Source organism: Fundulus heteroclitus, chromosome 21 (genome assembly GCF_011125445.2).
Source record: "Fundulus heteroclitus isolate FHET01 chromosome 21, MU-UCD_Fhet_4.1, whole genome shotgun sequence".
In the NCBI taxonomy this organism is placed as follows: domain Eukaryota; kingdom Metazoa; phylum Chordata; class Actinopteri; order Cyprinodontiformes; family Fundulidae; genus Fundulus; species Fundulus heteroclitus.
In genome coordinates this window covers 17,865,305-17,880,575 of record NC_046381.1, presented here as the reverse complement: position 1 = coordinate 17,880,575, position 15,271 = coordinate 17,865,305, and the positions used below count along the sequence as shown (strand labels likewise).

At 38.8% G+C, this 15,271-nt stretch overlaps 1 protein-coding gene across 1 annotated transcript; it reads left to right on the top strand.

The window, feature by feature from the left end:
- Nucleotides 1-2,841: 2,841 nt before the first annotated feature.
- On the top strand, nt 2,842-5,830 carry cbln2b (cerebellin 2b precursor). The gene is made up of 4 exons (XM_012857348.3): nt 2,842-3,015; nt 3,362-3,873; nt 4,327-4,446; nt 4,535-5,830. Exons 2-4 carry the CDS (start codon nt 3,586-3,588, stop codon nt 4,730-4,732), a joined length of 606 nt encoding a protein of 201 aa, XP_012712802.1. The 5' UTR covers nt 2,842-3,015; nt 3,362-3,585; the 3' UTR covers nt 4,733-5,830.
- The last annotated feature ends 9,441 nt before the right edge of the window (nt 5,831-15,271 follow it).

Genomic DNA, 15,271 nt, shown 5'->3' with positions numbered 1-15,271 from the left:
TCTTATGTCTGACATGTAAAGAAGAACACAAGGCCAAGCATATCGCAAAATAATTAAATAAATAAAATAAAAATCTAAAGCAGATGGCTCATTTTAAGACCCGTCACATAACCGTCCTCCCTATTCAAGGAGGCCAGTAGGCTTTGCTGGCTGTCAGTGAATATAACCATAACTCCCTTGTCACTCTCGCCGATCAGCTTGCCTGATGGAAGTGAAGTCCCTCTAGGGGCAACAGCAGCCCCTGGTATGGTAACATTAAGTAGGCCACATCCCTTTCCCGTGCATGTCCCCTGTACTTGACATTTGATGTTTTCTGTAGTCGTCTGTCCTTCTGAAGGCCCGGGGACAGTTGTGGCTCTTGGATACCTGATGTCACCCTTCTGCATGATTTGCCAGTAAGCTTTGACAGAGCAATGTTTGACAAACGGGACTGAGGGAAAAGAAACATTAAACATGATTAAGACCAGAATTAGGGCTTTTTTTTGGGGACTTCTGATGTACGGGAGCATCTGGTTTCACAGGTCACAGATTCATATTTATGTCAGTGGTTTCCCAGATTGTTGATTAGTGACATTTACTGTCTGAGTATCATGTGTGATCCACAAATAAAACCTACATCTGTAGCTTTTACATTTCCTTGCATATATATATATATATATATATATATATATATATATATATATATATAAACCTTTTGACCCTTTACCATGTAATATTAATAACCAATGAATAAACCAATGTCTTTTATTTGGATTTAATGGAATAGACTTAGATGAATGATACAGAGTTTACGTACAGATAAAAAGCTGGAAAATGTGTCAGACTCAGTACTTTCGCTTCAATTTCTGCTGCAAGTCTTTTGGGCTATGTCTCTACCAGCTTTGTACATTTGGGGGTTGGCATTTTTGCACAGTCGTCTCTGCAAAAATTGCTGCAATCCCATGTCCCAATCTTTTGAATTGAATTTAGGTCTAAACTTAAACTGGGTCATTCTAATATATGGAACTGCTTGATCTAAACCATTGCACTGAAGATGTGGCTTTATGTTTGTGATTGTTATCCAGCTGGAAGGTTAACATCCTCCTCAGTCTCAAGTCCTTTGCAGGTTTTGTCAAGCTTAGCCCTGTATTTAGCCCCACCCATCCTCCCATTAACGCTGATCTGCTTCCCTGTCACTGCTGAAGAAAAATCTCTACAGATCAGGAAACAGTTTCTCCCTTGTTTCAAATAAGGGTTAGAGTATAGGACATCATGCATTGATCATTTCCTGACACTTAGGGGGATTTTTATGCAGTGTGAATGTTCAGTTCTGTTCTGTCCACATGTATATGCACGTCTGGCAAATTGCATATATAGAGACTTCTTCTCACTACTCTTTCATAAAGGCCAGATTTGTGGAAGGCACAATAAATAGTTATCGTGCTAACAGAGTTTTCCAAATGAGCTGTGGATCTCTGCAGCTCCTCCAAAGGTAGCATCTTGGATGCTACCCTAAGCAATATTCTCCATGCCTTCTGCCATTGTTGAAGGACTAAGTGCTCCATGCTAGGCTTAAAGTGTGGGATTCTGTTTTCTAACCTAAACCTTCTTTAAACTTTGAATGTGATACAGATTACTACTAGCACCACAGCCACTAAAAAAATATATTACCTGCAGGCATCATGGGCCAGGAAAGCCCATCCTATAAATCAAAAAAACTACTGACATGCAACATTTGCATGCACGAAATAGAAAGATTAGGCTCACATTGATACTGCAAGATTGACTGTCATTCAGCATATTATGCAGCTGGACTTTCTTTATTCATCAGGTGATTTTATTATATAGTAATCAGAGTAAAGGATCTGAATACAAATAATCAGCAGGGATTTTGTATTTTAATTAATAAAAAAAGAGAGGTACCATGCTTTGGTTTATTTCACCTCACAATTATGCACTGCTGTGCATCAATATATGGATTTATAGTAAAATACACTGAAGCCTGAATAAATGAACCTAAAAGGGGGAAAAACTACCCGAGTAAATGTGCATGTCTCATGAGAGCTTGAATTTTATTGTATAGGAAAATGACGGCTCATTAAAGGTCTGAAGTGAAGGTTCGCCACTTGTGAAGGCCAGTGTCACACAGTTCAGCTGTGAGGAGCACTGATATGAAGCCCTTACACAGCTATTCAAAGGATGGGGACATGTCAGGGCTCGGAAGGAAAAGGTTATAAAGGTTCACCTGACAGGTGAAATCCATCCACAAAGTAATTTTTTTGAAGTCCCCCTTTCTTTCTGCTAGCTTATCAAATATTTTTTGATTGTCATTGTGGGAAGTAGGTTTCTAAACTTTCAGTATGATTAATACAATGCACAAGTACGGTATTAAAAACGTCATTGTTTTGTTTTAAAGAACTATTTTTATGATTTATTTTTTGCTCAACTTTTGTGCGACTCTGCGCGGATAAGCGCGTATAGATGGATGGATGGATGGATGGATGGATGGATGGATGGATGGATGGATGGATGGATGAATGAAGCCGTTTGTGCACAACTGAGCCTAGCCACTGGATGGCGCACAAGTATCTGTATTGGACAACGGAAAGTATTCAAGTCTTAAATCTAAAACACACATAGGCATGCCGAATGTGACATACACCATTAGGGTTATCCACCGGAAACTGTTTAATTTCAACTTAATAATTATACAGACGCATGTGAAAATCCCAGCACATTAATAACAGACAGTGAAAGAAAGCGATCCTTGACGTCCTCAGGGGGCTCTCAAGTTCACGGCGCTGAGCTGATTAATATGTAAACAAACCTATTAGTCCACGCCTGTGCTCTTATTTTCGGGGCACTTGTAGAGGAGTCTTGCTTAGCAGCTCACACACGAAGAATGGGCGTGAGTTGTCCCTCGAAAGGGGGGCCCAGAGATTCGTGCTTTCGTTTTTTTCCCTCTCCTCCAACAATCTGAGCTTTCACTTCTGGCTGGGAAAGACAGCGAACACAGGAGCGGGATGGAGAACACAGGTACGTCAAGATTGAGATTTTTTTTTATTTAAGAAAACGCTTAACAGGGCTTTTTTTAACGTTTATTTAAACAAGAATGTTATAATTATAGGTCGTTTTACTGTCTTAATAAAGTGCCCCAAAGCAGAAAATATTGGTGGTTTTAATTAAAAAAAGAATATTGTGAAATGATTATTAATTTCTGCCGAATGCTTTACTCAGTGGCAGCAGTTGTTGTTCACTTTACGCGCGAGAGCGTTTTTTACGCGCAGATAAATTGATGAGTTAATCAAGTAGAATTTATTGAACTTCGTTATTTGGTTTTCTCACGTGTCATTTTTAACTTTTTCCCTCCCACGCCATCAAGATTTGCTAAACCAACCATTTAGATCCTCTCCCGAAATCTACTAAGACGCACAGGAGGGAGGGGAGCCTAAGTGCGTCTGTGTCAAAGAGCGAGGGAGCATCGCAGGCAGAGAAAGAGAGAAAGGAAGAGGAAAAGGGGGGGACTGAGTTTGGACCAGGTGATCAATAAACCTCCAAGGGGCTGCCGAGGTTGTCTCATTGTACGCTGGATCCAGTGATCCAACCATGGTGCCAGCGCGCTGCCCGGGACCCTGTGCCATCCTGGCACTGGTTCTCTTCTTGGGATGCGGCGTGGTAATGAGCTCCGGCCAGAACGACACGGAGCCCATAGTGTTGGAGGGAAAGTGTCTGGTGGTGTGCGACTCGAACCCTTCCTCGGACGGAGCAGTGACTTCCTCACTTGGCATATCTGTCCGCTCCGCAGGGGCAAAGGTGGCTTTTTCCGCCGTGCGCGGGACTAATCATGAGCCGTCGGAGATGAGCAACACGTCAATGACCATCTATTTTGACCAGGTAAACGCGTTCACTCAGTAATCTATCTGATTAGGGATGGAGGAAAAAAAAAGAACATGTTCTCTGAATTTTCTGAACTCGTTTCTTAGTTTTTCTGTTGCTTGCAAGCCTAACATTTGGAAGATTTTTTAAAGATGGTTAAACTGCAGCTGTGCGTAATTAGCACAAAAGACGAGGCGCTGCCGAAAAGGAGCAAATGTTTATGCAGAATAATTTAGCAACTTTAGGATGTGCAGCTTTAATTATAAGTTCCAATAAATCCGCACGTCCAATGTCTTTGGACAGAGGCCTGTTCGTGCACTTAACTGGGAATCCCCAGAAGCACAGTCCTAAACAGTTGGCAAGCGCCTCCATGCATACCGAATACCAAAACGTGTCTACAAGAAAAAAGAAAAAAAAAATGTTATATTGATCGAACTGCTTTGTCTCACTGTGCTCCCTTTCGGATCGCAGGTTTTAGTGAACATCGGCAATCATTTCGACCTAAAAGCGAGTGTTTTCCAGGCTCCAAGAAGGGGGATCTATAGTTTCAGCTTTCACGTTGTGAAGGTCTACAATAGACAAACCATACAGGTGAGCGACCATGAAGGGGCAGCTCTGCATTCAGCATGTAAAAATGTAATTTCAGCGCAGTGAGCGTTTTTCTGCTCCCTCTCTGCAGGTCAACCTAATGCAGAATGACTATCCCGTTATATCAGCTTTTGCGGGAGACCAGGACGTTACAAGAGAGGCGGCCAGCAACGGTGTGCTGCTGATGGTGGAGCGTGAGGACCGTGTCTACTTAAAGCTGGAGCGGGGCACCCTAATGGGCGGATGGAAATACTCCACCTTCTCAGGCTTTCTAGTCTTTCCTCTATAATCGCATCGTTGAGGATCGGGACTCTGCTTAAGTTAAGGAACAACAACAACAACAAAATATATTCAAAAACATGCCATTTATTTTTAAAACTGTCAGCCAAGGAAGCCGACGAATATCTGTACACTCCGTCCAACTCTATAGTCAAATCAACGTTTCCTTGGAGTTTAATATATTAAGATCCACCAACCCATCAACTTTTGCGCAATCTGGATGACTAAACGTATCTGGCCAGTGAATGGCATGTGCTTGTCGAGTGTGTGGATTTTCTTTTTCCCTCCTTGCCTGGAAAACAAACTTTTGGGCAACATGGACAAAGCAAATATGAGGACGAGGAGAAAAAACTGACTGTATTATGCTTTATTTGTGTTTGTATAGCCTTAAAGAAATTTGGTGAAGTATCTACGGAATCATGGACAACCTGGATGAGAGAAACGCTTTCACGCCCAGGGGCATTTTTTTTTTATTTCTTTTTCCTTTTTTCTTTTTTTTTTTTTTTGCACGGATGGAAGTTTCCTCCTTTTACGTTTTTTTGTTGTGCTGTCTATGGTGTTGCGTTTGGATGCCAAACATGTTGAAAATAAGCCAAAATGTAGGCCGCTGATGAGTTTATTATAAGAGACAGAGAGAGAGAGAAAAAAGGCGACATATTTCAGCCTCAAGAGATGACTTACAACCCTTTTATTTAACAAGATTAACAATAATTTAAACAAGAAAAGAAGATATCTAATTTATGAAGTACATATTCACAGTACTATGTGTTCTACATTTCGGAATCTGCGTAGCTTTGACTGATTTTAATGTTCAGTGACTTTGCTCACTTAATGTACATTGTGGAAAAGAATAGAAGAACTCCTATATATATGTCCCGCTTAATAAATGATATTGTATTGTATAGGCTAAGCGCATTCATCATTATTATTTAAAAATGCGACTCGAGGTGAATGGAGGAATTCATACTTTAAAGGAGAAGGCCTCTCAGGGACACAGGCATGTCGCTGCCAGTGGTGTTGAAATGAGTGTGTCGCAGACCAGCTGTTGGTTTAAGTAGTGAAGAATGTACCCTGCAGAAAGCATTCAATTAAAAGACTGCAATATTTATATTACCGTGTTCTTATAGATGGTTAGAAACTTTAAGTTTACCGCTGCACATATGCATGCATCTGTCTATAAAGTAGTGATTGCAGTATGCTAGCGAAACTGCTGTGGCCTTAATGTACTGCACAATGTTAAAATATTCTGCCTCTGTGCAGAAAATCATCTTAAATTGGGGGCTTGACAGTCTAAAGTTTCACCCTTTCTGAAAAAATATAGCTTCTTTTATCATATAAATGGATGCAATCTTCCTGCAAAATAAACTGCTGTCGATATTTCAGCCCACCCACAGACACACTTCACTAAAACTCTCCCCTCTATAGTCAGAGAATATCATCCCCCCACCTCCCCCACCCCCCATCTGTTTTTTATTTAATTATGGACCCTGCCACACCCTGTCGAGGTGGTTCAGACCAATTAAAGTAGAGCGATTTGCTGACTTGTGTCTTAAATTTCCCTTTCTTTGCAAAAGAAAAAAAAAATATTGAGACATAGCACACAGGAAACAAAAGTACCCATCAGGACAAAAATTATATATATATATATATATATATATATATATATATATATATATATATATATATATATATTCCTTTATTCTGGTCTGTACAGCAAGGTCCAGGTGTAATGTTGTACTCACAAGCAACAAGTAAAGGAAGCAATTATTGGATAATTTATTCAGAACAGTTAACTTGTGTATGAAATGCTCTCCCAACTCAAGAAAAAGCAGTAGAAGTAATTAAAGTAGCTTTAAGTAATTAGGATTCAGCTACTCTAAGTGGAAAGCTTTAAAGGCTTTGCACAGCTAGTACATGTGTCCACAGGTCCTGCATAAATTCAGTTTCTCCAACAGCCGCCTGCAGATGCAAAGTTTGCGTCTACTTTGAGCCGCTGGTGCAAACAAGTTGCTAATGATTACAAATTCCTTCTTTGGTAAACATGTACTAAATGGACCAGATTTTACGGACCTTAAATTAACGTTATTTTGATTTTTAAAAGGTTAAACCAGAAATGTTGCATTGTTTTGAAAGGCCTCCGAACATTTCCCTCTGCAGGCACATAAAAGAGATTTGTGTAATTTAACGGTTGTTTCAAAGCTTATGGGCTTGTACTTTAAACTATTTAACAAGAGTTTGTTTTTATCAACACAGATCTTAGCTGCCCTACAGACACTGTTATAAGCTTCAAGTGTCTTTTATGGAAGTAGCAGTTGTGTGTGTGTGTGTTTGAACGCATTGCCCTTGATGAGCATCTGATGCAGGTTTGGAAAACAAATTCTGCAGAATTTTAAAATCAAATTTTAAAATAAAACAATTTGGCAATTTTGTGCAAATTTAAAAAGCAAAAGTATTTAAAGGTAATTGATGAAATCAATGCCTTTCTGTACTTTAAATTAAAAGAGTGAGACAAAAACAGAAAAGAAAAGCAACAAAAAATCCAAGATTTTGTTAACCCATATGTATGGGTGGACTTTTTTACGCAATAATTCTGCTTTTATTTGCTACATAAAGCTTTGAACAAGGGGATGAATGATCCTAATCTCCAGTACTTTTTGATCATTCTAGCCTTGTAGAAGCATGTTAACACAGAACACTACTGATCTGTGTCAAAACACACAAAAAGGGGGAAAACTGCTTGTTCAACCAGGGATTTGAATGAACACCAGCAGCTGTTGGGCAGCTTGGCCATCTGAGACTATCTCTCATACAGACAGCTGGAAACTTGAGCTCACTTGCTCGCTTGCCGCTGCAGCCTGAATGCTTTTTTTTTCTAACTTTACCTTCATCTTGTGTATAACAGAGCAAAACAGCTGAGAACAAAGAGAGAGACCTGCTTAAATGCTGCTGATGCCAGCAATCGGCCTCCGCAAAGCAGCAGAAACTGCCAGGAAATCACTGCGTTTTGGGGAGAGAATTAAATTGGCCAAAAAAAGAGCCTAATTGTCTCCATGCTGGAATGTCAACTGTGTTCTAATGAACCTCTTTGGTTAAACTTGGACAATTGGAGGAGTCTAATTAAATAAACGTGTGCAAACAGGAGATCCTTTAAAGACAAATTTAATGTTTATGTTTTTTTTAATAAATGCACAAGAGCGCTATTTGAACACACTGCACTCTAAATAATGTGTAACTATGGCTTAACGATAAAATAAGACCATAGATGGTCGAAGTACTTTACTTAGGTAGCAGTTAGGTTACCTGTGTATAAAAAGACTAGTAAAAGGAAAAACATATATACTTCAACTCCTTATTTAAAGATATTTCAGAACCTGTATGTTTTTCTTAAGTACAAAAGAAAAAAAAAAAACATCACCTCACTGATAAAAAAAAAAATCTTAACAAAAAATCTAGCATTGTAGGCATGTTTCCCTCCTTTGCTCCCCACCTGTACTGTGTTGAAGATTAAATGCCGTTATTAGAATTCTTCCAAAAAAGAAAAATGAGGGGAGTGGTGGCATAATGGTTAGAGCCAAGCGCTTGCCTTCTGAAATGTCTGCCGGTACCCGGTTTGAACCCCGCAGACTGTCACGATGGGTCCCTGAGCAATACCTTCCGCCCCAGATTGCTCCACGGACGCTGTAAAACCCATTGCTACCCAAGGGATGGGTTAAGCGCAGAACACAATTTTCATTAGAATGTACAATTGCAATGAAACATGAAGATTTTTTTCTTCTTCTTTTAAGTACTGTAAATTTAAATATAGTTTTTTTACAAACCAAATTTCAGACAGGATGATATAGAGTCTTGTGATGGACTGGCAACTTGTTTAAGGTGTACCCTGCCTCTTGACCAATGACCTCTGAAGAGAGACACCGGACAGCCCCCCACCCAACCAACACAAATGCACATATACACACAACGGCCTTGCACAGTTAAGCGGGTGGAGATTATGAATGGATGGATGCTGCACTGAACACAGGTCTTGCATGAGCAGTTGGATACTTTTTTAGAGCTTGGGTACTCTTAGGACTAAACATGCAATTACAAAAAAAAATCACATTTTAAACTGTTTTCCTTTTCAGAAACAGAGCTTGAAATAATCAACATGGAAACGTTAAATCTATTAGTATTTTTTCATTTGTTAGAAATTCACTCATCTCTTCAAGACTACCAAAATAATTGTTAAGCTTCAGCAGAAGCTGATTCTCATAGTTCTTAGAATCCAGACGTGCCCTACTGGGTCTAAAAATGAGTCCTGCAGTGCAAGAAAGCCTCCCTTAGGCAGGCGGGGCTGTGTTGAACTTCACTGATGAAACTGCACACTGCTGGGGAAGATTTCAGGACATTCATGGTATCACCTGGGCAGGCCAGGTAGGACTCTAGCTGCTTGGAGTTTTCCTGAGCATTGCCCTGGTTGATGGTGGAAGAGAAGCCCCCCTCAGAAGAACGAGATGTGTGACTTTGAAACACCGCAGGTTGTTCCTTAAGAAGGGTTTAATGAAGTCAAGACCTATGAAATACAAAACCAGAGACAGATTTTATACAATCACCATTACCTTTGCAATACCTCAATTAAAATATCATTGCATTAGATTACTATATTTGTCAATTATTTCAACTAACTTGTTGCATAACAATGTCTGGAGAAACTGATTCACATTCCTCAATGCATGAGCTACTAAGTATGAAATCCTGGTGACTGGATCATTAATTTATTTTGGTGTTATTTCATGATATATCCTACAATATATTAGGCCCTAAATTATCACAAATCATCCATATTTTTTTCTTTGTTGTAAAACTTTAATATGACTTTTACATATTTTTGTAGGACAAAATTATTCAGTATATTATGGACATTCCAGATTTTTGTTAAAATCCTCAATTATAAACAGATTTTTAAACTAACTTTTACAATATCATTGTTACTTGTCCAATATGGCCTGAAATCAGCAATCAGCTTTGTGTTAGCGAGTGTCTGAAACTAAAGGGCCCACAGAAGTTGGAGGAAAGTCGAAGGTGCAGAAACTTAGTCTTAGTGTTATTGTGGTACCGGCGGCCCCATCTACACATCGGTCTCTCTCTGGAGAACATCGACTGCCTTTGCAAATTGGCTCATTTTCTTCAAACATTCTTTCAGAAAGGCAATCTCTACTGGAGTGAACCTTTTAAAACACAAAAATACAACAAATCATTGGTTACAAAGAGTCAAACATGTAACAGAGAAATTCACTCTCTCCCTCCCCACACACACCAACTGGGATATGCATTAATTAATATTATTACCACACTGCAGTCAGTAATCTATAGGCTGTAATGTATTTAATGTAAATTCCTATGCAAATACCGTGCCACTCTCGTGATCGTTACAATCCTCTCCACGGTCAGAAAAAGAGGATTCCACCTTGTCTCGTTTGGCCTGAAGAGCTGCCGATTGCATTTTTCTCCAAACATCTCTGGAGCTGCAGTGGATCTACCACTTTTGTGCTATTGAGTCCAGAACTTTGAAAATGCTGAACAAGAGTCTCTTGTGGGCGGTGTTGGCATTTGCTTCTGAGACATCAATCTGTTGACACCAGGTTCAGGAGGTGGCAGGCACAGGGGTGATGCTTTGGTAGTTGGTATTCTAGGCCGTCATCTTCGTCCGACATCGCCCCAGCTTCAACAAACTCAAGATTCACATTGTCTTTCCATTCATCCTCCAAGTTCTCTCTTTTTTAGTTTTCACTCTGCCTTGCCCCCTTAATACGTTCTTCGTTATTGTTTCCAGCCAGCTCGTCCAGAAGCTGGAGAAGCTTTAATAACATTAGAAGCATTATCAGTAGTTGTGTGCACTTGTCACATATGTTCTGTGTGTATGTCATTCAAGGCAAGCGCAGAAAAGGTGTCTGATCCTTTGAGCTGTTTGCATGCTTGAGCAACATTTTTCCATATTTTCATACACTATTTAGAGTGCTGTGACACAAATTAAACTTCGTTTGCTGGTGGTTTCAATCAGTAGAGGTAATGATGACCTCAATCTCACTCATGGCAGACTTTAGATTATTCTTTATTTCCAGCATTGCTTTCTCAACATGTTTTTATGTTTCCTCTGGACATTACAACCACATCTGGTTGTTGATGATGATGATGCACAGGAGTCTTAAAACTCTGCTCTTGGGCAATACTGGGAGGGTGATGACCGTGGACAACACATAACGGCATCATGCACGCTTTTTTGTAAATCATCTCTTGGTTTCCCACATTTTAGTTGTTTGGATGGGCTTTCATAGGTGGCCAATTTCCTCTTTAAAGTAGTCAAAGTTAGGGTGTTATACCCTTCGAGGTGGTACAGTGTGCACAAAACACAGACATTCACACAAAGAGAGGAGTAAAATAGGTATGTAGACAAAAGTACTGGCTTGGTCTCTTAAAGGGGAATTGACACATATTACTAGTACTGGTACAAGGGAGGTTTGCCTTCTGGGTTTTCGGCATGAAAGTATTTTGTACCAGAAAATGTTTTTTTAAAACCCAAATGACCATTCCCCCCCCATAAACCTTCCTAAATGGGACGTTTTTGCTAGATAGTCCTAAAGAGTCACGTCTCTGAACAGTTACACATCAACAATAAATTCCACAGCTATTTATCTGGAGCTAATTGTCATTGGCTAACGTCTATATGCTCCTGATGTCATCAACAATGTTCTAAATGAACTCACTTGCTAAATTAGCTTTCAAAAACACCTACAAAGATATGCTTACCTGTATGTGTCTGTTTTACAGATTTGATGGAGAACTCTTGAACGCCAGAAGCTCCTTGTTTTTGGGTTGGGCACCAAAAGCAGCGCATTCGACATGAATTGTTCTTGGAGCCATCAACATCAAAGAGTTCTCTTAAATATGGCTATGGCTGGGGAATAGCTTGCTTCTCTGCACCTGTTCTGTCGTCATTTGCCTTGTTTGCCAGTCCACTGTTTCCTTCCATGTCACTGTTAATCTTTCCCTCTACATCACAAACTATACTACTCCCCCTGGACCCCTTCTCTAAGGGCAGTTGATTTTCCCTCTGTTTTGTCACGGTTTTTACGACATTGCATTAGTGATACATGTAGAAGTAGCCATAGATATGTCTATGGAAGTAATGAGCCGGTTTTAAGAAAGTAAGGAGTAGAAAGTGCATATATCATTGTTCAAATGTAGGAAGTAAAAGTAAAAAGACTCCCTCACTGCACTACAGACTTGACACTGCTTTTACTGAAGCACAGATGGCATTTTACTGCTCTTTGCAGAACACATACAATTTCGTAGTACAGCTGCCATTAAAAAGCCCCAAACTCATATCACGTTTAATGGTCTCTTAAAATATGTTCTCTTGGCACACATTATTTGAGGGATTCTGCCCTTTGATTTCTATGACTCTGGAACAAAAATGCATGGAGCGAGATCATAGATTGGCTGTGCCCTCACACCAGGGACTGGAAGGCAGTGCTCTGTGCATTGGACCTTAAATGGTCCGATAGCTTTGAGTCTGTTATTTCCTTAATGTGGTTGTTTTAGCGGTTTAAATTCAGGAAATATGGATCCATGTACACACATTTGGAATGTTCATCCCCAACTGCATGGTTTAATTCTTGTTCTTTCAGCATTTATTTGGAAAATATCTTTAATCCCATATGGAGAAATAACAACAAAGAAAATCTATCCAGAAAGTCAACTGAGGTTGATTTCAAAGCTTTCCTCTGAAGATTAAGACATTTTGCATTTATTTTAGCTCCTCTTGCCGTCTTTAATTACACCATCATTTCAGTGGGTGATTTATCTAGTCAAATGTGTCATTCTAATAATTCTAAGGTAAAATGTAATTTTTCGTGTTTTATAACATGTTCACAAAAACAAATGACAGTAATTGGTGAAAAACAGAAGACGCCAGCCTTTTCTGTCACCTTCCATCAGAATACCTCTATACAAAACAAATCAAAGGAAACTTGGTCAAGATCCAAACCTCAGCATCACTTGTAGCACAAACGGTCTCCTGACATGTGTATAGCTCTGTGGCAAAGCACCATGATTTTTTTTATATAGCTTCACGCTATCAGGATTTTTGATTGGCATGTAAACATTTTGTAAATATATACCATATTTTGTAGTGTAAATCAGAGTTAACTAATAAATGCTGTATAGAAAATTGCTACTTTCACATATCTTGTCTGCAGCATTTAGGCTAAGACTGTGGTAAGGGGACACAGTTTTTCATCCCTCCCTCATCTAACATTTCCTCATTCTTTCAGATGCACAAGATCAGATGTCTTTTAAGTACACTCTGTAGCTGTGTTTCCAACAACTTTTTTTAATGAAATTGAAATATTGCATCATAAAAGGTTGAGAGAATCAGCAAAATTCGATTTAACTAACTAAAGTTTAGGAAAATGTTTGTACGCTAACTTGAGGCGGTTTTTGACTTTTTGGAGAAGCGTAAATGCACTAAACTCTTAGATTATGGCATTGTTTTGGCCTACATTGTCACAAGGAAAACTACTAAGTTGACAACTATCCAGCAGATAGCAACTGACACTTTCCTTGAGGATGGTAAGCCACAAAAGATAACTGCAAAAGAAGATGTCTGTTTACAGAATTCTGTGTCTAATCATATCAAAGTAAAGTTAAGTGGAAGGAAAGAAAAGGTGCACAAGCAACAGGGATAAACATAGTCTTGATAGGATTGTTAGAGTCAGTTTGTTGGAGGTTCACAAGGAGTGGACTGGCAGTACTTCAGCAGTGTCACAGGCTGATTAGCTCTATGTCATGGTTTATTGATGTAACAATTAATACCAGCAAAGTATTTCATACATTTATTGTACAGTGCATGGACATTTTTTTCTTTAGACTGGAAGCTCTGTACTAACAATCCTTTTCCTTTAGCCTTCCGTACCATTGCAATTCTCTGCCAAATTAAATTTAGTTTTTTTTCAATAGCAGCAAGGCCTACTAATAATTGACAGAAAAAAAACCTTGACACATATCCCCTTCCATGCGATGAATCTATATAATGTCATATATCTATTTGACGTATGTTTCACTTTTCTAAGTAAACGGCTGAAATAAAAGCAATTTTAATGATATTGTAACTTATCGATGTGCATCTACTAGAGAAAGAGATGCTGTATATTGTAAACAATTGAACAACGAACTATGCAATAACAGTATATACATTTTGCAATAGTCACTCTTATAAAATGTAGATTTTTGAGCATTGAAGCCAAGTTTAGGAGTGTTTTTATTAGCCCAATTTTTTATTTCTATTATATTATATTTCTCACTTGTCAACCCCCTTCTTTCAGGTGCCAGTGGATGGATGGCCAATTTTACGTTTTCAACAAGACTTTCAACCCCCTCTAATGATTGCAAATGAGCGCAATACATTGATATGCATGCAAGGGGGAAAAAAAGGTGGAAAAATGCATCTTTTGCCATAGAATGATTTTCTCACAGTCCTACTCCCTGTTATGGGTGAAATTGCTTTAAGTGTGATTGTGAGTGTGAATGAGCCTTTCACAGCATTATTTTTATTCAAGCTGTTCTCAGGCAAACCTACAGGCAGTTCCTTCTGGGTCTGAAGTCGCACTTAGGGGCCCACTCACTAAGTCTGATATCTAATGTGCCTGCAAGTTAAAAGGGAAATGCAAACTAAGTGTAGTGGTCTAATCTCTAATTTCAATGGTCCAGACCTCTCAGTATCATCTTTAAGACTTCTTTCTGTAAATTTCATTACAAACGAGTCTCTCTATTTTCATATAAAGTGATGCATATGTTTTATCAGCAGAACATGGACATGTAATCGGATTTCAAACTAAAAACAACACCTGTGTTTTCTTATACTGAGCAGCATTTCAACACACTGTATACATTTTTCAATATTCACCTTTTAATGGCAAAACACAATTTACAGAGCCTTAGAACAACTACTTTTTCACATATTGTCATTTAACAATGAACATTTAAATATAATATTTTAAGTTTTGAACCAAAACAAATCAGTTCAGGATTATAAATTCAAAAGAACAGGATACAAGTCTAAAGATCTAAAAAAAAAGTGTGACATGCATATGTATCTGGCTCCTTAACTTCTTAACCCCTAAATGAAATGCAGTACACCCAATTCACTTCAAAAGTCACCTGATAGCAAACACATTACACATGTGTAATTCTAGCTAATAGTATAATAATAGAAATCTAGCTGTTCAAGTTTCAGAGGAGAGTTTGAGAAAATGAATGAACAAACACCATCATGAAGAGTAAGAAACACAGGAGACAGGTCAGAAATAAAGTGCTAAAGAACTTCCAAGTATGGTTAGGTTAGGGTGTAAATAAACATCTCAAGCTTTTGTACAGCTTGAACAGCACTACTCATTCTGTCATTCAAAAATTGAGTGGGTATGGCATAACTGCAAGCCTACCATACAAGTGCAGCTCACAATAATTGAATATCATAAAAAAAGTTAAATATGTTTGTCAGTCATTGCAGAAA